Source organism: Cyrtonyx montezumae, unplaced genomic scaffold (assembly GCF_038088225.1).
Source record: "Cyrtonyx montezumae isolate F1298 unplaced genomic scaffold, pur_monq_1.0 scaffold_3, whole genome shotgun sequence".
NCBI lineage: Eukaryota > Metazoa > Chordata > Aves > Galliformes > Odontophoridae > Cyrtonyx > Cyrtonyx montezumae.
Window position 1 is genome coordinate 119,127,430 of NW_027072034.1, and position 22,516 is coordinate 119,149,945.

The 22,516-nt window shown below is 38.9% G+C and overlaps 1 protein-coding gene across 2 annotated transcripts in view; it reads left to right on the forward strand.

Moving 5' to 3' along the window:
* Positions 1–18,202: 18,202 nt before the first annotated feature.
* The window catches only part of KITLG (KIT ligand), a 54,126-nt gene continuing 49,812 nt past the window's right edge, over positions 18,203–22,516 (forward strand). For both annotated transcript variants that reach the window (XM_065743206.1, XM_065743207.1), the window contains exon 1: positions 18,203–18,421. In XM_065743206.1, coding sequence (XP_065599278.1) covers positions 18,407–18,421 — 15 coding nt within the window. In that variant the 5' untranslated portion in view covers positions 18,203–18,406. The remainder of the gene's footprint in view (positions 18,422–22,516) is intronic.

Sequence of the window (22,516 nt, forward strand, 5' to 3'; positions counted from 1 at the left end):
ATTAGCTAAGTACATACTAACTGAATTAAACCTTATAAAATACAAAATTAGATATTAAAAAAAAAGATAAACAATATAATTCTGTGATTATGATTTTGCTGTAAAAGTTGGGATGAACAGCTACTTAAGGTTGTATGAACCAAAAATGGATCCTGTTGTTCAGGATTTTTACCATTGTGTACAGAAAGAGCCTTATTGGACTTGCTGCCAATAAGATACAGTATCTGGCTTGATTGCTCTTCAACAATCACCTCCACAAAGTAACCTGGGCTGGTGAACATCCAGAAGGAAGCAAACTATTTTACTGATTTGTTTCTGGGGCCTTTGAGGTCACACTGGCTGCATACCCCTCAGGAACAACAACAACAGTGTAGTTTGAGTAATCTGGGCTAGGGACCATGAAGCGCTTTGCAATCATCATAAAGAACACACAGTAACATACACCATATCACAGCAGAAAGTAGAGGGTTTTGGATGCATGTATTTCTTCTACTGGAATGCCACACAACAGAGTTGCACAGCAATGTTGCATTGGGTTTCTGCTGCCCAGTGAAGGAGGAAAGTCTGATACAATGACTCAGTCAGAATACAATGTTTTTTATCTTGTACCTGAAGTAATATTAATTATGTTGTTGGGTTCTTTCTTATTTATTTATTATCTTTTTGGCTGTTTTTGTGTGGTATTCAGATCCATGTGATTCAGTATTAAGTGACTTACTACTAAGGCACCTTAAACCTCTTTGGCATGTAAGAAAATTAGCTATTAAATTGTTTTAAAATGAAGATTATTATGTTATTTTTTAATTCATTAATATTTCTCTCTGTACATAAAACTAAACTATACAGTAATGTAAACACTGTGATACACTTGTTTAGGAAAAAGATGTTTCTGATCTTATTAGAATCAGGCAAACACAGCACTTTTATTCCTTACCCTTTTCTAAGCTCTTTAATGACAATTAAAAATGCAGGAATCAGCACCTTTTCAAATACATATGTCAACATTTGTATCCCAGGTTTGTATTTACTTCTCCTTCTCTGTGCTAATTAGAAGAAATTATCTTGTTTTAAAGTTTTTTATTTTCTTTTGGTTTTTGAAAACAAGAAGGCTTTACAAAATCTGAGTTCATATGAAAATCACTTCTATACCAAAGAATATTAGGTAAAATATGAAGCTGTTCTACTTAAATGCTATATATTTTTTTTTCTATAAAGCAATTTCTTGGAAGTCTTTCTATTCATACAGTGAAAACTGAAAACCTAGAGAAAATTCGTCTTAGCTCTTGGCTAGAGCTCTTATTGTGAATGAAAGTGTTCATAGTGACCCACTCCAGCAGTTTCATTTACATGGCCCTAATGGTTGTTTATCAATTTCCAGAAGCTACTGAAATCACTCGTGCTGATGTATCCATGTCATTGGCATCTCTGGAGTTCAAAAGTAAAAGAAAATATTCCCCATAACCTAAAATGATCTGTAAGGAACTTATACTTGAGTTTTACTTTAGCAATAACTAGTTGAGTGGTGGAGAATGTTAGAAGTGAATTCACCATCTTCTTCACAAACTGAAAAATTATATTGCTTTGGCAATATAATTTAAATTAGCCCAGCTAAAGTTCAAAACAGAAAGCAATAATCCACGAGAACACATCTCTCTTGCTTTCAGTCAGTTGGTTGTTCATAAGTAGCATTCATATTTTCATGACTGTTTTACAAAAAAAAAAATCAATTCCGCTAAAGCAAAAAATTATGAAACATATACAAATTCAATATCTCTTTAATGTCAAATGGCTGACTATTGTAGGAACATGGTTTATTTTCACTGAAATACATTACAAAAGACTTAAGATTCTCTGGTTTTCAATTATCTACATAGTTGTTATGCATAAGATCCATTTATAGGAAACATAATTTGTTGGGTTATAACCATGTCACTAGTTGAAATTTTATGCCATATGTGATAAACAGTATTATGCAGTTCTCTTTTCACTATGTGCAGGCTTAAATAAGGAAAATTATAAAAAAATAAAGTGTTATATAGGAATATATAATCTATAAGGTACCAGGTGTAACAAAATATAACATACAGTATGTAACATTTAATATGTTATATAATATATATAATCACAGGAATTACATAAAACAAATCCAACAGAAGAAAAACTTCAAAAAGCAACCATTGGATAATTAAATACTATTAGCATAGTATGAAAAATAAGTAGACTGTGAAAGCATCAAGAATTCATTCACTGTATACAACAGAAAATCAAATCAAAGAAGAAAACAAAAATGAAAGTTAAAAAATAAAGAGTAAATTTATTTTTTCTATCTCAGGGTGTACTTTTATATTATTATTATTATTATTTTAGATCTTTTATGGATATTCAATCAGAATTATATCAAAAATGTTGTGAGAAATTTCATTTTTTCTATTTGTTTAATACATTTGTATAAAATAATATTTCTTTCTGTATAGGGATAGAAAGATACATTATTCCTGTAACTATTCTGGACTAACTCCTGAGAATCTGAAGACAAGAAGTGTAACCTTATTATCCAGTCAATAAATATATTGTTTTAGAACTTCTTGTCTTCTATACTCTGTAACATGGATTTCTTCACTTTCATCAGTCAGCTCAACCAATAAAAATGATTCAAGGAGTACATAATGTTTCTACCTCCGAGCTTTTTACGCCCACTGGCAAGTTCAAGAACTGATCAAAGTTAGAGTTCCAATTTTGCAGTGAAGAAAGAGTGTCTAAAGATGCATGTTTTGTGCAGCGCTTTATGCTTCCCAGGAAACGATGGCATGAAGCTCACATTCCCACCAAACAACTCTTTAAAATATATAAGCCTCTAGGTGTTCCCATAGACATAATCGACCATAGACTGTTTTGCCTTTCCTCCTTCTAGCTCAGGGGTAGTTTCATGGAAAGCTGTAACAGGCTATACATCTCTCTTCAGGAACATAAAGCTACATGTACATTAACATGTAACTTGACAAGTAAAAGTAGATTGGAAGATTAAAGTTGCTGTTGTTCCTAAATCCACATTATATATATTTAGGGGGGGCACTCTTTCAGACTGGATATAGTTTGATGCCCTGAACTGAACATTCCCATTGTTGAATGTCCCATTGACTCAGCCACTCAAAGGAACTGTCAGTGGTTTGGATACCCATGAAAAGTTTGTGTACATCTGTCAGTTTCTGGAGAAAAGCTTCAGGTTTAGTTTCAGAGATGAACACCAAAACCTGCTCTATAAATCAAGAAAATGTGCATTCAGTGGGGATGACCAAAGGGATAGTTTGGAAAGGACTGCACTGAATCAACATGTTCGTAGCCATGAATCCTACATCCAACATAGTAGTGGCAGCGGTCATTTAGTCTGAGCATAACATAAAAGTGCTGCTGGTAAAAATCTAGTACAGAGACTCAGTTGGGCAGGCAAAACTGAATTCTATCCTCATATTCATTGCCTTCACAGAGCAACAGACATACTCCATAGACCCCACCTGCCTAGAGGGTAGAAACAAAATACTGCAGAAAATACTTGTATGGATGCACTGAAGCCACCTATAGTGAAGATGAAGGGGAGAGGATTTATGGCCCTTATGACTACCAGGCTTTGCATACCTCTTTTTAATACTTGCATTACTGGAGCTCCTCACTATTTGTACAGCCACCCCATCAGCAAGAGGAGGTAGAGTAGAAGACAAGAGCAAGATCATCCCTGAAATTAGCAGGGCTATGACTGCCTTTTACTGAATCAGTCTTTCAATCCTGTATAAAGCAGGGCAGTGCCTAGAAAATTACTCCTTTTGTGACTCATGATACTTAGCTCCTATTTGCTCTGGGTGCCTATGGCTAAAATAACCAGAAGAGTGTTCCTCATTCTCCTTAACCTACTATTCAAAATAATTCAGTATTCCTTGGACTACAGAAGTCAGTCAGAAGAGGTCTGCCTTTGTTGTGGAAACAAGACCCTGGAAGAATCTATGCAGACTACAGCTGGTTCTACCTAGGCAGGATTGACTTGAAACTGGAAGGACAATTGAAATGGCAGAACAAGGTAATGAAGTAAAAGCCCCAAATCTCCACATTACTCAAGTATATTTGTGTTAAAGAACAATAAAAATGATCAGACACATCAGTGCCAATGTCAAGAAATGCAGTTGGTAAAAGCGAGCTGTTTGAAAAACTGGAATATGGTGGAAGAAGGGAAGGGAAAGCTAGTATGGATGTAGAGCAATTGTGTTTCTCAGGCTACCTAAACGATTATACAAACTTACAGCTAATCAGTGTATCTTTCTCCAGGTCAGCTGTCCTAATGTTTTTCACTCATGGCCTTTTTTAGCTAGTAAGAGGACAAACACTGATATTTCCTGCTTAGTATTTAACTTCCTCTATTTCCCTTTGCAAAGTTAACTTATCACTTACAGGTCTAACCTTGGCTAAAGCAAAATTGGAGAATGCCTTAAAAAAAAAAACTAAAAAAAAAAAACTGTGAGAATGCTATTAATCCCGTCAAAGTGCTTAACACTGGTTTAAACTATTTTTAAAGCACTTGTTTAAATTTTAAAGCAGTAAGAGATCAAGAACACAGGCATTTCTTGTCTCCTTTGTATGTAAGTAATTATAAAGGTCAAGAAATCTTTTTTGGTCCCTGAAAAAGCCCTTTACCTTTACCTTTTTTTTTTTTTTTTTTTAAGTTAAATACCATGGCAAGATAATCAGCTAATGTAAATTAGCAGAGCTCTATCACTGTCGATACAGGAGGCCAGTTTACACTGGCAGAGGTTCTTGCTGCAGTTTTCTAAAATTCCAGGGGAAAAGGATTACTGTATTTTAAAGAAATCTATCTTGAAAGAGGAGATGCAGATTTCCCTGTGTGAGTGTCTGCCAGAGGGAATGAACTCATAGGTACCATAAATTAAGACAGTGAAAACTGGGAGTTAAAGTCTATCTTTTGTGATGGCAAAGTGTACTTTTTCTTTAGGTTTGCATTGGAAACCCAGACAGGGTGTGCATACAGGTAGGAGTACTCTACTGAGAGAAAAGAGCATTATAACTTCAGGATGCTATTCCATTAAATCTAATACATGTTCTAACTTAACAGTCATTAGAAAAAATCATTAATGCCTCTGACTTGATAGTTCTCTCAAACAATTATCTTATACTAATCCTTATGTTATCCCTTGGACAGAAGTCAGTCAGTAGCTTGGAGTTCTTGAAAACTAAATCAAGAGTTTCCAGCAGCTGAATTCAGAATATGACACTGATTACTTTTATCAAAAGCATATACATAATGTTTCTTCTGGAATATCAGAGATGAATTTTGTGAGAGTTTTTTTTTTTTTTTATAAGGTTTTATTTTTCATTTTAAATCTTTTTTACTGATTCATGCCATGATGACAAGAAGTAGCAGAGTGCTGTTACAGAGTTTTCTTCTAGACCTTGAGCTAATACAGACCCCAAAGCTGTTTAAGACCTGATCCAGAGGATGGAAAAATCAATGATACACTTGACCACTTAAGGAAACAAAATTAGTATTACCAGCCTCATCCTGGTTTCATGGAAGTCAATTAATTTTCAACAGGAACACTCATTTTTCTTGCTATTCCTTAACTGAATATCTTTTAGTGATGTCAGTAGGTATTATTTAACTTAAGATTCCTCATGAATAAAGCATCTTGAAAGACCTACTAAGAACAAAATAAGTAGCTCTTTATGAAATTTTGCTATTAAAATCAGGCTCAGTCATTTTCCCAGTGCTTCACAAGAAGATGTTTGCAGACCTAGGAGGAGTTCTGAATCCATCTTTTTCAGTCCTGCACTGTAATCTGTACAGAGTTTAAAGAGCATATTCATGTGAGAACACTTTATTTTCTAAGTATGGACAACTGGTACGATCAGGTGGTTATTTTTCATAGGGAGCTTCTGAAAAGTCATGATTCTTCTCAGCAGGTTGGGTATTGTAGTCTTAAGCCACAAGTGACAAGTTTTCCTTCACTTTTACTTTTCTATTTCAATGCACACCAATAACAGTTAAGTCATAAAAAGCTTTTAACTTCTGTAACAGAAATGTCTTGTAAACACACACCAAGGATCTAATACAATAAATACTTATGTGAGTACTTTTAGCATACTTATGTTAAGATCACTCCTAGTTAACTAAAGTTAAAAAAGACACAGAGCCAAACACTCACTCTGTAAATATGGTGGTTTGAGAGGTTTCTAATTCCACACTGAACAGCAAAAAGGGCACCAAATTAAGATGGTCTATATCTTCCATATAACTTGGCTTTCCTGGTGGATCAGTATCCGGAAGCATAAGTTACAAAGGCTGGGTACTGGGAAGTAGTTCAACGCAGAATAAGCTCTCAGATGAATTCTTAAAAATTTGTATTTGATTGCATCTCTTAATCTGCACTAGGAAAAAAATACAAATACGTAAATATGAACCCACAATCTAAACTTTCAGTGCACTGATTTTTTGATCTTTTACAAAGAATGCACCGAACTTTTCCCATACTCAGAATGTGTTTCAAACTACATTTAACATTCAAAACAGTTTCTCTCTTTTGGTGTGATTATGTTATCATATTTTATTCTGCAACGTCCACTGTGGTAAAAATGTTGCTTATTTCAAAATATAAAATGGCAAAATGGCAAGGTTTTGATTTGCTTCAAGAAGATTCCCTCTCTAAGACAACTATCCTCTTTTTCTCTTCTTTTATTCTGTTCAAAAAGACTAATAAATCAATGTTATAATCAACATCCTTTTACTATTTATTTATTTATTTATTTTGTTAGTGAGTGATATTTAGAGACTGTATTAAATATTTTAATTCTACGTGGAGGGAAGGAAATTATGTTCTGAGTGAAGCAACTTTATAATGTCTGCTCCCTTAAGAAACACAAATATTCAGTGTCACTATATAAGGAACCTCCAGTAAAATAAAGCTTGAGTTATCTTTTTAAAACACAGAGATTACAGCTGTTCTGGAATGCATTATCCAGTCTACAAAATAATAAAATTAATACTACTCTGCTTTCATTTAAATATTTTAATGAGGAAAATGGAAGAACTGAGAATTTGAGGAAATACCAAATTAATAGTTAGTTTGTTGTACATTAGCAATTCATGACAACTTGTGTCTTTATACAGCACTGAATGTATTAAAGGGATGTGTAATCAGGCATTCTATAAAGCTAATCAGGCACATAGATGTGGTTTCAAAAGACAAGTATATGAACATTCATGTTGTATTATCTAATGGTTTTATGAACAGGTTTTCTGTAGGGAATTCTCCATGATTTTTAAAAGAGAGGGGGAATTGTCCATTTCTAAGTGGGAAATCCAGGAAAAAAAAACCTAAATCCATTTATTTAGCATAAACACAGACCTGAGCTTGAGCTGCCAATCTCATTTGAATAGCTAGCAGCTAAGGTAGGCTTCCATTCCTCAGCAGAAACACCACCATTCCAGAAAGCCAAGTCCATCCTGCTTCCTTTTCTTTCCCATCATTAGAAGGCTGTGCTGTGTCTATAAAACAGAAATAGTATTCCCATCTTTCTCCTTCACTTTCCAACTCTATGATGGCTCAGAAAGCTTTAGGGCATTCACAATTCTGCAAGTACCTTTACTGAGCAAACAGATGCGTTCTCACATTGTTCATGTGCAGCTAGTATTTTATCAGACTAATGATGTTTTCCCATGAAACTGAAGCCACAGAGAAGAAATAGCATTTTTAGCATTTTCTGTTATAAATTCAAAGCAATATTCATGAAACAAAGGAAAACATTTTTCTAGCATCAATTGTTTACTTGTAACAGCCTTGGAGGAGGTATTAGAACACTTAATACAGATACAAGGAAACTGAACAATGAAAATGGAACATACCAGGCAACCAGGCTGTTTCCAGCTCCCTGTATAATTACTATAAACCTGTTTCTACTCATCCTGTAGATATTCTTTATGTCTGGAGACAGAGTGGAGCCTCCTTCCAGTATGCAAGTTTCTCTTGTATATAATTCCTTTTCTGCCACGTAAGAAACCTAAAGACCTAAAGTGGTTACAAGACGCATATGTGGGTCCAGAATTCCACAAGTGAATGATGCCATTTGTCTCTTCCTAATTACCATGAATTCTTCCTCTGTATTCAATGGAGATGGGATTAACACAGCTATTCTGTTTAGAAATCAAACCTCAGCATCGTCACTTGCAGTGCAGTAGTAGCTAAATTTATGGTATCTTATCTTGCAGAAGAATCTCTGCTGTGTTCCAAGCCCATTTGCTAATGTCAGCATAGCTATTGAAATAGAACAAGTTCATTATATTGTTATTGTACATACAGCATAGCGAAAAACCAAACAGAAGGTCAAATTCTAATCATGTGACTACATGTATAAATCAAGACAATTTCCACCAAGTGAAATGAAATTGCTGGAATAGCTGGATAAAGAGAAAATTTATTATTGTGGCACTCAGTGAAACAGTGATTATAAATAACTACACAGACACATACAAAGAATAGAATATATAATATTGTACCTTTGCACGCTTTGATTTAAAAACAAAACAAAACACAAAACTGCAAATGGGAGAACTCAAGAATAAGAGATTTTACATTACTTTACCATACAATACATCATGGAGTCTAAACTGCTTGAAATAAGATCTTCAAAGGAATATTGCAATAAGGAACTCATTAGTTTTGCAACCTTTTTCACCACTTCACTTACCTCAGGAAAATATGATTGTGAAAACAGATTTCTTAAAATTGATTACAGATATTTTCAATCCCCTTGATCTGTAGTTAGGGTACATTTTGCAGAATTAACAGAAAAGACACCTGTTACTAAATCTGTCCTATAGAACTTCTCCCCATGTCAGAGAAAGAATTCTTTTCCAACGTTATTCTTATTTCATCTGTTTCTAGTTCCCTTCCATCCACTCAGGGCACTGAAACAGGCAGAGCTGCATGAGGATATCTGAATATGAGTCTGAAAGATCCAAAGCATCAAACGTTAGTTCCCCTGCAGAGAAAAGGAAAACACACAGAGAAAGGGTTTTAGGTTGCTGAGGCTCTAGTTTGTGCCTTGGCATTGGCAAGGGGCCATTTTCTGTTATTATAAATGTATGGACACATTCACACACAATTTGAAATATCACTTGTTTTCAGCATTATTCTCCTGCAAAATACAACTTTAATTCATTCTCTGTTCTCTCCAGTATAATTTATTCAATTTTTAGCCTACCTTTACCGTTAGTTTTTTCCCTGAATCTTGGCACACTAACATGATATATGAAGTCCTTACCACACCTATGAACCCTAACAGCAATGAAGAGATATTCCACTGTGATGTTTTTCATCACTGAAGAGAAGCATCACATATCTGTCTATAAGGAAATACCTGGATATTCACTTGTTGGGAAAAAGCTAAATCAAAAGATCTAATGCACTCTGTTCATCAGCATATTAGGATAAAGTGATTCCTTCCATTATCCCCATGCTGACAGGACAAGGTACAGTCTCAGCTTCACACTTCTGTCACCTGCTATTCTCTCCTGAAAGCACTACATATCCTTGCTTTGTGCTGATTAAACTCCTTTTAGGAATGATTTCTTCCCACTGATTGCTTTGGAAGATAGCTTCAGAATAACAGCCTCGTAGATACTTCACTTGTTTCCATCTTAAGCAGATTATTGACCAGCCAGTATCTACCTATTTTTGTGTGAATACTACTAGCTTCTTGATTTTTCTTTACCTATTTACTTTCTGGATCTCCACAGAAATATTCATCTTAGTTTTTGGCCTATAAAAACAACCTCTTTCCACAAAACAGACTCTTCATTCTTCTACATGATCAAAATAGAATATCATTTTCTTAAATAGGAGTTAACAGAACTCTTCATCCATATATATCCAGAAGTGATATACATACAGCGTCACCTTTAAAATTGTATGTAATAAGAGACCTTGTGTGGGTCACATGACTCAATACTTCTCTGTTGTTGCAGGGTACATGGTAGAACAGCTATCATATCTGCCTTTTTCTGCAGCCAACAGTGTCTCTGAAATATTTAAAACATAGTTAATCTAGCTTTATTTTATTTACCAAGATTCTTTTCACTGAAAAAAATGTTATTCCAAACACTAAAGAAAACAATGTTTTTCCCCATTTGTGATTTCTGTCTTCTAGAATTAGATGTAATATTTTATTTTGCAGGGAAGATTAATGTTTTAGGAAAGTAAACATGCTACAGAAAATGAAGTAAGCAGATTGAATCTTTCTACTTGTTGCTAGCAGCAGGGTACTGCTGCAGAGCTCCGGGATCATGTACTGCCAAGGAAACAGCAACTAATTTCAGGGCCAAGTCAGGAGGCAAGAAATTGGCAAGGATGTGTTTCTTCTTCCCCTGTATACATCCAGGTCTCAGTGTAAGAGAGGAGGAGGAGGAAGGGCCATTTGGGAACAAAACACCAAAGGTCCTGGGGAAAGAATGCCACTAGGGGCAACAGGATTTGTTGGTGGCAATTTTTAGCAGCTGGCTCCTGTCAAATTTAACCAAATCATTTCCAGTACTGGCCTGAAGTGTTTGAACCTCATTTCTACAGAAGCTCAGCTCCTGTCCATCAGAATAAATATGCCTTTTTCCAGTTTATTTTAACACGGTAAGCTGTGATAAAAGGTAGAGAATAAATTTTATCAAAGTAATGCATTTTTTTTTTCTATAGGAAGGCATTTGAAAGATTAAATGATTAGTTTACAGGAAAAAAAAACAAAAAAACAACCACAGAGGTCTGTTAGATATAAGACAAATAAAAAAGCATGAAAATATATTGTGCTCTTTGGGAAATTCTGCAATAATTAAAGTACACAAAGACCTTAAAATGTTATTTAAGGACAGCTTGTTTAGAATGAAAAAAAATAAATTGAATTGTTCAAGATATAAAGCTTATGGACCTGGCCACAGTATAATTGAGGGACACTTAAAAAAAACTAAATATGTCTAGAATAAAGTGGAGAATAACAATATCTACATTAATTTTTTTCTTTTTCCCTCTCTCTTTCATTATCCTGATACTTTCTAAAATAACCCACTCACTAAGCCTGAAACTAAGAGAGAAGATATGGCAAACCATCCTTCTGAAGAAGCTGATAAGGCCAGTTAGTATTGCATGAATCAGAGTGAAATGAAGAATATGAAAGTCATTAAACACATTGCCCCAGAGCTTGAAATTATCGGGAAGGAGCTGTCACGTGAATCTGTTCCTCTGAAAACAATACTTTAAATTCATCTTACTTCATAAAGGAAAGTAAACTGAACAACATTTCCTTTCTAGAAACATTCTTTAAAATTAGTGAGTGATTTAATAGATTGACCGTATTAGACGGAAATTATTACTGTTTAAAAAGCTTTAAGAAGAAAGAACAGGAAAATACATCATCCTTTCACCGTACAGGTGGCATCTTTTCCACATCCACCAGAAGAGCAATATAGTGGCTAAACCCACATGAAACCATACAGAAAAGTGACTCAGAAGTACACGTGTCATAGCACTCCATTTTGGATTATTTCCAAAGCAGTGTGGGGGAAGAATATACATTTCATCTTCATGTTTCATGATTACACATCATGATGGAGCTCAGAACTTGTGAGCACATCAGTAGTGACATTTCAGCAAAAGCAAAAATCAAAATAGTTTAATTCTTTATTTTCTTATTCAAGCCCGTAGTGAAGTGAAGAGGTAATTTCCCGAATTTAGAAGTATTGCTCAAAACCAATTTCAAACATTTCTCATTGTTCCACCCAGAATCCCCACTTTTGAACATTGCCTCTCCCCAGCTGTACTGAAAACATTATCACAGGGAATCCCTTAAAATAGGGAAAAATCATTACATCTCAGCTTTTCCCTCTCTCTAACTATTATCTTCAAAGGAGTTCCTAGAGCAAATTCACAGTCTCTTGAAAAGGTCTGGACTCAGTGACTGATCACTATCTCCTCTCTTTTCCAGAACCTGAAAATCCATACTCAGTGTTTCCCTGTAGGAACACTATGAGGACAGTAAGTGCAGCCAATCTGTCACTGTACCTGAATCTCTTGTTTGTATCCAAATCTCTTGTTTGCATCCAAATCTCACTTGGTGTGATCCAATAGTAGAGGGCCTTCAAGCCAAAAAGGCATCACTTCAATGTGAAACAATTTCTGTATTTTCTCTTTTCTTCATAACAATAGAATGCTTTGATTGCAATTCCAAACCTCAAAAGAGAGGAAATTCCAGAATTAAGGTTGACTTTTACTGCACAGGTGTTGTGGTTGGACATTTCCTGAACACCTGTTTTAGCATTTTATTTTTTTAATAAAATTTGCAAATACTATTTTTAGTGAGTGTGTCAAAAGAGGCAATCCAAACCACAGCTTTAGGCCTAGATCCATTCTCTTGCCCTAGGGAAAGTGGCAGAGGATGGCTTGCATCCATGCAGACAAACTTTGTTCTTCCCCTAGAACAGGGGAAATTGTTAGAAGCAGTTCCTGGCTTACATTCTTCCTCTGACTAAGCTCAGGCTTGGAGAGTGCTATAAGGCTGGACCAGAAGTGTGCCAGAGTGCTAAAAATTAAACACCACAGACCACTGCATGTCAGTACTTGAGCCCATGCTTTGTCTCTGTTTTGTTTATTAGTGTACATATTGCCAGTAGGTTGGGCAGGAGGATCAAAAACCAGTAGGGAAAGAATTGAGTTATTTATGGTAAAGTTTGTGCAAATTTTGCCCGAGAACAAACATGTATAAATTAATTGTGAATATATTAAGCTTCAAATTAAAAGTAGGTTTCCAAGTATGAGATGAGTCAAATTCTAAAAACAACATTCCCATAAAGCAGCAAGGGCGAGAGGATTAACTCATTATATGCTGGAAATGGGTAAATCTTTGGATGGACTGTATAGCTTGCCTTGATGGCAAGGAACTCAACCTAGAATGCCCTTTTATCTCCATTTTAGTCCTTGCTACACTCCTAAAGCAATCTGAATTAATCAGACAAAACGTAATGACATAATAGGGCTCTGAAGTAACTACCTTATACTGTACTTATCCTTGCTTTGTCAGACAGAATGTACTATACAAAAAAAAAAAGTAATTTTTTGTTAAATAAAAATATTCTCTGTTTCCCGTTAACAGTGATTATTTATATCTAATCTCACTTACACAGCTTTTTGTCTTCAAATGAACACATTGAACACATTTTACCATGAAATTCCCCATGGCTGTAATTACTGTGGCTAGGATGACACAGACTATTGCAAATCAAGAGATACAGGAAACAAATTGGGGAACACACACATACGTATTTCATATATTTCTCACCTCTAAATTACTGAAATCAAAATAGGAATATATCAAGAATGTACTTAAGCATTGTTATTTTATTTTTTAATGGAATTGTGCAAACAAAATAACGTACCTTTTTGAGAATGTATAACTGTAATTAATGCATTAAGTTTCAAAAATCGATCTCATGACAGGGAAGAAATAGAATTTTAGACATAATAAGCAGTAGATGTAATATTCTGTAATAAATATCTAGTTTTATTGTAGATATCCAAGACGATGTATCAGCTTGAGTCTGCCTAGTTCCAACATTGCCTGTCTTGGTGACCGTACAGCATAATTGCCTTCTTTATTTTTTTAATCTAAGTGAAAAACAGGGAAAAAAAGTGAAGTTTTGAATACATTAACTATAATTCATTTTAATGCTGTAGAGAGTGACAGTTACACTGACTGTGAACATTCTTCTTGGAAGCATGAGTTGCAGTACTTTGGTGTAGACATGTCAATACCTCTGATATTCCTTAAGTAGTGACAAAATTATTGTTCCTGTATGACTGAAAGACTGCAGATACTAAAATATTCCCCACAATTAATATGAACATAGAATTGAATCTCTAGAAATCACAGCATCTAGGGCATCTTGAGGAAATAAATGTCTACAGGATAAATGACTGTTCTTTTCATCCAGAATGTCCGAGGACACTCAATGGTAGAAAGATGTCAAACTTCAGGAAGAGTATTCTTCAGAATTCAGGATACTAACTGCATTTGTTCAACAGAATTGAGCAGAGTTCTCCAATCTTCTAATCAAAATCAATATAAAACCTTTCCAAAAACAAAACAAATTGTGCTTTCTGGTATGATACTCTGTCATTGCAAAAGGATAATGAAAATATTGCTTGGACGCTGATAAACAGAGCTTTACTAAACAGTGCAGAACAAATATTCAATAACAGCTACCAGAGCATAGTGTACTATGGCTGCAAGGTGCCTCAAGGCTTGGAAAGCAGCCAGTTTGTCAGTCCTGATACAAACTCTGTCCCCTTTGGCACTGAACACTAAGACCAGAGATGCATAAGCACCATTTATCCCTGTAAAAGGAATAAGTACCATCTCAGTAGAAGCAAACAAAAGTGTGCCATCATAGTTATCACAGTGCACTCCAGCAGGTCTCACTGGCCTGTACATAAAAAATTACTTTCCATATCTTTCATATAATTAATTCCTAAAAAAGAGATGCAATGTTTTTAAGTATGATGTTAGGTGAATCAAACCCCTGTCAGAACAAATGTGGAAAAAAACATGAGTTAAGACTGAAAAAAAAATCTTTCAGTTGCTGCTGTCCTCTGATCTTCTTGGAACTTATTTCCATGAGTTTACAAGAGTTTCAAGAAGCCTCAGATTTCTGTGAATGCCTATAAACATCCGGAGGTCCATAAGAAGCCAAAGAGCTTCAGCCAAGGATCACAGAACTCTGGCAGCATCAGCTTTTCCTAAGTTGTGTACTCCTTGTACCAGTCCTTTTTCTAGCTGAGAATTCTCCCATGCAAGTGAGATCTTCAGATTCTCATTTATGACTGCTTTAAAATATTTGTATATAGTCTATGAAAGAAGCTTTCGTGTGACTCAGGAAATTGCCATTTAGTTTTCAGTAGCTACAACTATATTTTTGCAAGCTCTGATCAAGTTTTAACAATGTCAGTGCAGCTTCTTATTTATTTAATTAATTAGTTAATTTGTGGATCACAGAATCGCAGAATTGTAGGGGTTGGAAGGGACCTCTAGAGATCATCTAGTCCAACCCCTCTGCCAAAGCAGACTCCCTAGACCAGGATGCACAGGATATCTCTATTAATCTAGAAAATTGCACTTAGTGCCACTCAGTCTATCAATTAGTCTGCCAGAAGAACTCGTTATGTAGTGATTTTACCAAAAACAACGCCGTTTTCTCCAAAATCCTGGTCCATACTAATACATTATGGACAATCAAACAGTTACATGAAAATACATTCCTCAAATGAATACTTAGAACTGGGTCATACAAAGGAAAAAATGCCTCTGCTCTATCAGTGTGCACTGAAATAAAAGTAGCCTCATAGTGGTGTAGTACCCCCATGGATCTAAGACTGGAGTGAATCATTCCCTTACTTAGTCATTAATATGACTGAGTAACTACAAAAGTTGTCCCCACCGTTTGTATAAAGCACAAAGCATTTATGATGCTTAAAAGAAACTAACAGTCACTTGGTAAATGTGAAGCAGGAGAAGACTCAATTAGGAATTCAAAAAGTGTACTCTGATCCAGTATTAAAGTGGGGTCTGGCTGCATACCTGGCATCTGTGCCAGCAAAGGCCCCCATGTACTCAGGGTCTGTAACAGATTAGATGGGATTACTGTTATCTTTGTAAAATGTATACACTGTTGTTTCTACTCACAACTTCTTAGGAAAATTTTTTCAATTTTCCAAACCATTGTTGAGTTTTTTAATTCCACAACACCAGTAGCTGAATGTAGATCTGATTTTGCTTATTCCACAATTCTGGCTGCTCCAATGGTCAGGCTTTTGAGGCACTACATGAGCTCACTGACAGCAGTGAGCTCATTCTGGTGACCCTCAGCTCCTTCTCATGCTGGAGCTGTATAAAGTGCAGCAGATATTCCACAAAATTCTAGAATACACAGTGGTGAGCAGCCATTTCTCACCAGCAGAAGATGGTGAGACTTCTAGGTAAATGGGAAAACCTTCATTTGTGCTTCAGCTATTGCTGTTTCCATACACGCAGAACAGAACCCCTTGGGAAGGACAATCCTGTTCAGTGGGTGGAACCAAGTCCTATGAAGAGCTGGGATGGCCGGCGCCATTTCTGTAGCTTCCCTGTGAAGAAACAGGTTTTCACAGAGCTGAGAGAGGAGTCTGTACTCGCCTCTAGGCATTTAGAACTGCAAATGAGGTAAACCGTAAAAGGCTGTGTGTGGTTTGCAGTTGTACTTTGGAAATCTACCACACAATGCTCTAACAGTCCTTGGCTAACCTGAGTGTACCTGGTAAGTCAACAGCCAGTCCTGCGCTGGAAAAGGGCAAGGCTAATAAAAACATGCTTTCTAATGGATTACGGACATAAGTAATTAATGTGTTTAAACTATTAAGCTCTGGATTTCAGAGAAAAGAATTCCCAAATTGCACTGAGGCCAAAGACAACAGTCATATGCATGTGAGTAGTCAGCTTAAAGGATGGGATGAAAAGGGCATTCGTCCTTTATAGCTGAGCTTAGACAAACACAAGGGCAAGTTCAAGAACTCAAAAGAAGTGCACAGTGCCCAGCTGGTAAAGGAGCCTGGATGGCTCAGAAGTCTTGTCTGCCTCGTGGGGTTGTGTGGGGTGGCCATTTCAGCCTTTCTGCCATAAGTAATGGTGGACAGAGTTTCAAGAATTGAGAGAAATCAGAAGTATTCTCCATAAGGTAGCTGAATACTACCCCAGGCTGCTCTTTCACACTTCCCATTGCTTCTCACCAGGAGTCTAAACCTGACATCTGTTCTGAGGAGGAAATATTCTGTAACATTTTAATTTCCTGTCCCTGTTTGCTAAAGGGCATTATGGTGTAAGTAGTATTGGTTAATCACTGCTAGGTGAGATACAAAATATCCTTTCACACAGTTCTTTCTTTTAAGTGCTTCTTCCCTTTCACTGCACGTCTAGGGTTTGAATCAGCCATTTAGAGGCAGAAGGGCACTTGTAACAGACTGATAAAGCTGAGAGGGTAACAGAAACTACAAGGTAATTCAGCACTGCAACCAGCAAGAAAAGGGAAAAGTACAGAACTCACCTGAAGCCTAACACTAAAGAAAGCTATTATTCCATTGTTCTGGATTGGATGCAGAGGCACAAAGGTACCCAAATACGTAGTGGAGCTGAGCCTTAACAGCACATCTTTCCTTCTGATCCTTTGAAAACTTACTCATTCCTTGTTAAAACCAGAGGAACTTTTCTAGTGAAACGCTTCGCCATGCATTCTGATAGCAGTCTGATCTCCTTCAGGAGATGATCATGACTGTGGTCAGTCTGTCCCTTCTTCGTTCAGTCTTTGATCCTCACCAGGGATTGCCGTCTCAGGAAGTGGTAGTTCTCCACCCTCTCCGTGTAATGCATGCTCACGGTTCAGTCTGTGCGGACAGCGTTTTCCCACACCCGGTGCTACTGTATACATTTACACATTACACACTTTCCCACAGCACAACACCTGCAGGACCACCATTTACGCAAGCATTAGGAGGCACTGCTCAACAACTTTTGCTGCTGGCGCAGGTAGAAAGACTCCCGATGCTTTCGTTTAAGCTCTCGGTGCTCGGCTTGTGTGTCACAGCAGGAAGTACCGCAACGGGAATTGCCGGCCCGGAGTCGCTGCCGGGAGCTGCAGCGCGGTGCCGCAGCACGGAGGGAGCGCTGCCAGCCCTGCGGGGCCTCCGCCGCCCTGCCCTGCCCTGCCCTGCCCTGCCCTGCCTTGCGCTGCCGGACGGCGCCGGGGTCGCCTCCCGCTGCGGGACGAACCCCCCGCGCTCCCGGTCCGGAACCGGGGCCGTCAACACCGCGGGGCGCCCGGAGGCGGCGGGCGAGTCCCGGCGGCTCCGCCCGCAGCCCTGCCCGCCGCTCTCCCGCCAGCCCGCGGCGGCCGGGCCGGTTCCTGCCTCCAACTTCCCCCGAGTTTGCTCGGGTTTCCCCCTCCCAGCGGGACCCGCCTCGGCTCCAAGTGTTCCAGGAGGCAGGGAGGGGAACGATGGGAGGGAGGGTGGGAGGGGAAAGGCGTGTCTTGCCGGAGCCGCCGCCGCCGCCGCTGCCGCCGCTGCCAGAGGCAGATCCGAGATATAAAAGACCTGGCCGGGAGCCGGCCGCCGCTCCAGTTCGTGCCGTGGCGAGAGGCCCGCAGCGGAGCGGCAGCAGCGCGGGGCTGGCCGAGGGCAACCCCAATGCGTGGACTATCCGGCGCTGCAGCATGCTGGAGCTACAGTTCAGCTGAAGGGAGTTTGCACACGGCCGGCTGGGCTGGACTGCAGCGCTGCCGTTCCTTATGAAGAAGGCACAAGTGAGTGCGGCCGGGGGCGGCGGGCGTGCGGGGCTGCTGGGCTGGGGCCGCCGGAGGTACCTGCGGGAGGGGCCGTGCCCGAGGCTCGGGGCGGCTGTCAGCCGTCCGCAGGCTGAGGGCGTCGGGAGCAGGGCGGGAGGGAGCGCACGAGCGCCCGGCCTCCAGGTGTGCCGCCGCGCTGCGAAGCGGTCCCGAGGAGGAAAATCATCATCATCATAAAACAAAGCAAAACAAAACCGTCGGGTGTTGCCCTCGGCGCCCGCAGAGCGTGGAAAAGTTCCAGCGAGCGGGTCGGATCGGCTCCTTTGGCGTTGGGAACGTCGGGAGGCACTTGGGAAAATAGTAAATCAGTTGCGTGCGTTACGCTGGTGAGCGTGGGCTGCGCGGACCGGGTGCGAAAACGCGGAATGATTCGAGGCAGGAGCGCTGAAGCCGCGCCTGGTCCGTACTGGAGGCAGCCGCTGGCATTCCTCCCTCACCCTCCTTACTCCGCCGGGAAGAATTGCTCTGTGCCCTGGCAGCGTTTGTGCCGCAATTTATTTCTCCAAGTTCTGTGCAGATTACAACTGCTGCGCGTATTTTAAAAGCAAGGCTAGGGACGGGCGACAGTGGAAAAGAGCGGAAAAATCATCTCGTAACAAGGAGCGGCTCAGGGACACTCTAAAAAAGTTTAGTGCATCGCTCTGCAACGTAGCCGTGCTCTCCGCCCGGGCCCATCTCGCTGGGAGTCGGCGCCGCTCCGCTGCGGCGGAGCCCGGAGGGTGCAGTGCAGACGCACACGCGCGGATCCGGCGCTGGGGCTTCTGCCTCCCCGCCCCTCGTTCTTCAGAAGCAAGATGTGCCTTCCCTGTCTCTTGGCGGCTGCCGCATCTCCCACAGTCTGGCAGCCCGAAGACTTCACCATGCAGCCGCTGGAAAAGGCATAAAATTTTAAAACAGGGAAGTGCCTTACTAAAGTCGTTTGGGTAGTTAAATACCTTTTTTTTTTCAAGAGGTGACAGAAACTAGCAAGACTTCTTTTTGAGATACTTAAATGTCAGCTGGCCAAAGCGCTGGAGAATCGACTCGTGCCTAAGGAGATATTAATTGCTGACTGTTAATAATTGTGATGCTGGAATAAGGTGAGATATTATCTGAAATGATCAGTTCTGAATTCTAACAGCATATCCCCCCACTGCTGATGTTTCCTTTAGGTGACTGAAAGTGCCCTGTGTATCCAAACAGTTGTTTCAGACCTTATACACAAAGTCGGTTTGGTGTGCTGATTAGATTATGAATTGGGAAGGGTCTCTTACTGGGCTGTAAGAGATATGTGTACAGAGTTTTATGTAAACAGTTGATATTGGAGTAGATAGCAATGGAGTTGTAAGATGTTATCACAGCCCACAGAAACATGTGCTGGGCTGTTTCTTCAGAGAAGGAAAAAAGCATTCAACAACTGAGCAGGGATTTACAAGTGCACACAGTCAAGCGTTTCATTTCCTATGAACTGTAAACTTCTAAAACCAGCAGAGTACTGAACAACTTCTTGTCATGGTGGTGAAGCATCTGTCAGCCTTCAAGCAGTTACGCTTCCTGCTTTTCAGAGACACTAACAGACTCTTAGCTTTCCGAAGGATTGTTTCTTTCATTTTAAGGATTAGCAAACAAAACACACGTGGTACCAAACCATTAATCATTCCAGGGGATCAGAGCAGGAGATGCTTCAAGGAAGACTTTAATTTAAAACTGTGAAGATACTTGAGCAGAGAGCAAGGGGTGAGGATACAAGGAGGAAGACTTAAACACATTGTTACACTCTGTGTATTAAAGTGAACTCTTTATGCTCTCCTATGGCTACTTTTCCCATTGTCTGAACTGACAGCTGTCATAGAGAAAAGAACAGGATTGGAAAGCAAGAAAGGAAGTTAACATATTTAACAAAAAAAAAAATGTGTATTTGATTTAATAGGTAGCAGTTCTTCCTTTCTCTTGATGAGCCTTGAAAATGCTCAGCAGTATCTGGGTAGTGCTTGAAATAAATCGAGGATGTGATGTTTAAGGTTGTGTTTTACAGGCACAATATGTAAGTAGTGTCACTGTAGGAGCAATTGAGTCATATGTCAGTGCAACTGAAGTGCTGAAAGAGAGGAGTCATGCTGAACTGAACACTAGAAGTGAATAGGTTGTTCAGTTTATTTACACCAGTTTCAGCCTGACAGACATGTGGAACTGCAGAAGCATGTTCCCCAATGGTGTGAGTCCTAGAAGAATACTTTCTGGAACTGTACAGTTTAAATATATAAACCCTTGGTTTAAAAATATCAGCATCTTCTTGATGTGTGTGTGTATATGTATATATATGTATTAAAGTGGTAATACTTCTAGAAATATGATTACACATGTAGAGTCCACTCGTACAAATCCTTTTTCAATGGGACTGTTTCCATGAATTATTTTTATTGAAGGATTACTTGTATGAGAGGATTTGCAGGGTATATACTTAGTAATTAAAACTATTATCGGAAGTGAGTTTGTCATTATGCATGCCAGTATTACAGCACATAAAATACCACCGATGTCTGGATAGCCTTTTACATTTGGAATAAAAAATGGTGACGGAAACTGCTGTGATACAATCTTGTAAAAACATGTAGCAGGTTTCTGATTTCCCTGTTCTTTGTTTGACTTGAAGAGAATCTAAATAAGATTAAGTTACTGAGAAATATGCTGCAAGGAGGGGTCAAGCATGGGGCTAACTCAGGCAGTTTTGTTGTTACAAACTGCTTGATATTTGTTTGAGCACTTGATCTTTAGCTATGGGTTAAATGCACAACCTCTTAGAAACCTCAGTATTGGAAGAGCCTTAGATCTGAGTTCAGCTTTTTACCTCTGAATGTGTGTGCTATTGCTAATAATTAAATAACCTCCTTAAGTTGTCCTGTTCAGAGTACATTTGTGTCAAGGAACTGGGAGCCTCTGTTGTGATTATTATAAAATAGTACCTGAAAGAAGTGTTAATGTGCAAATTGCCTGTTCCTGTCTGATATCAGCAGGCTACAATAGAAATGCAAACAGATATTGATTCATTTGTGTGAGCTTACAGAAATATTATTTTAGTTGAAAATGTAAGCTCTGATCTCCAATCTTTTTTGCTCATTCTGCAAGAAAATGAACACAAGATACTGTAAGGTGCAGCTCATGGTGGGCATAGATCTGCTGCTCATCAGGTAGGTAAAGAATGCTTGTTGGAGCAAGGAATATGTTATGCTATTCACTTTGAGTAATGGACTAAGTAGGGCTCTTTCCTCTTTTCCCTGATTTTGATTCTGTTTATGGGAGGCTTCTTTGTGAATACTGCAGCTGGAGAGGACATCTCAGATGGTTTATTCTCCATGAACTGTCATCTGAAGAATAAACAGCTGATAACCCGTAAGATTCAAAGCTAGGGGAATATTTTTTGAGGCATTTGGTGGTATGTTTCTTTTCCTTTGCCTTCTTGCATTGTGTGTCTGCTAGTTTTTATCCCTGTGAACTATGCGGCACTTGGCTTTGTAGTTCATACTGAGAGCTCTAGCACAGGCTGTTCCTGACTCGGTTCTGCCATTGCACAAAAACATAATTTCTCCTTTTGTGAAAGAAATTTCAACCGTTCAGGTAGAGCTCTGCTAGCTGACAGTGCCATTCTCCAAATTTTGTTATGAGACTTAATGGTATGCTGGCTCATGTAATCGCCATATTGTATGCGAGTTAAGAGTTGGCAAGGCACAGCCCTTGGCTTAGGGTGGGCAATGCTCAGTATGCAGTATATAAACACAACACCCATTTATTTGAAGCAAGGCAAGAAAAATCTCCCTACGTAATTCCATTTGAGTGGTGTGGGAGCTGACAGATGAAAATGAAAGCATTTGTTCTCTCCCTGGTCTTCGGTATGCCAACCCTGAAACTCATCACCCTTTTAAACACACTGCAAATCCTTGTTTCTCTTTCCTGTGTGCTTGTTGAAAAAGGAGATGGACCAAAGTAAGGTGAGTGGAGAGGGGTTAGTGTTCTTTGTTTTGGTGGCTCATCCATTGTTTTTATTGTGTATCGAGTCATATAGAAATCTGCAAATGC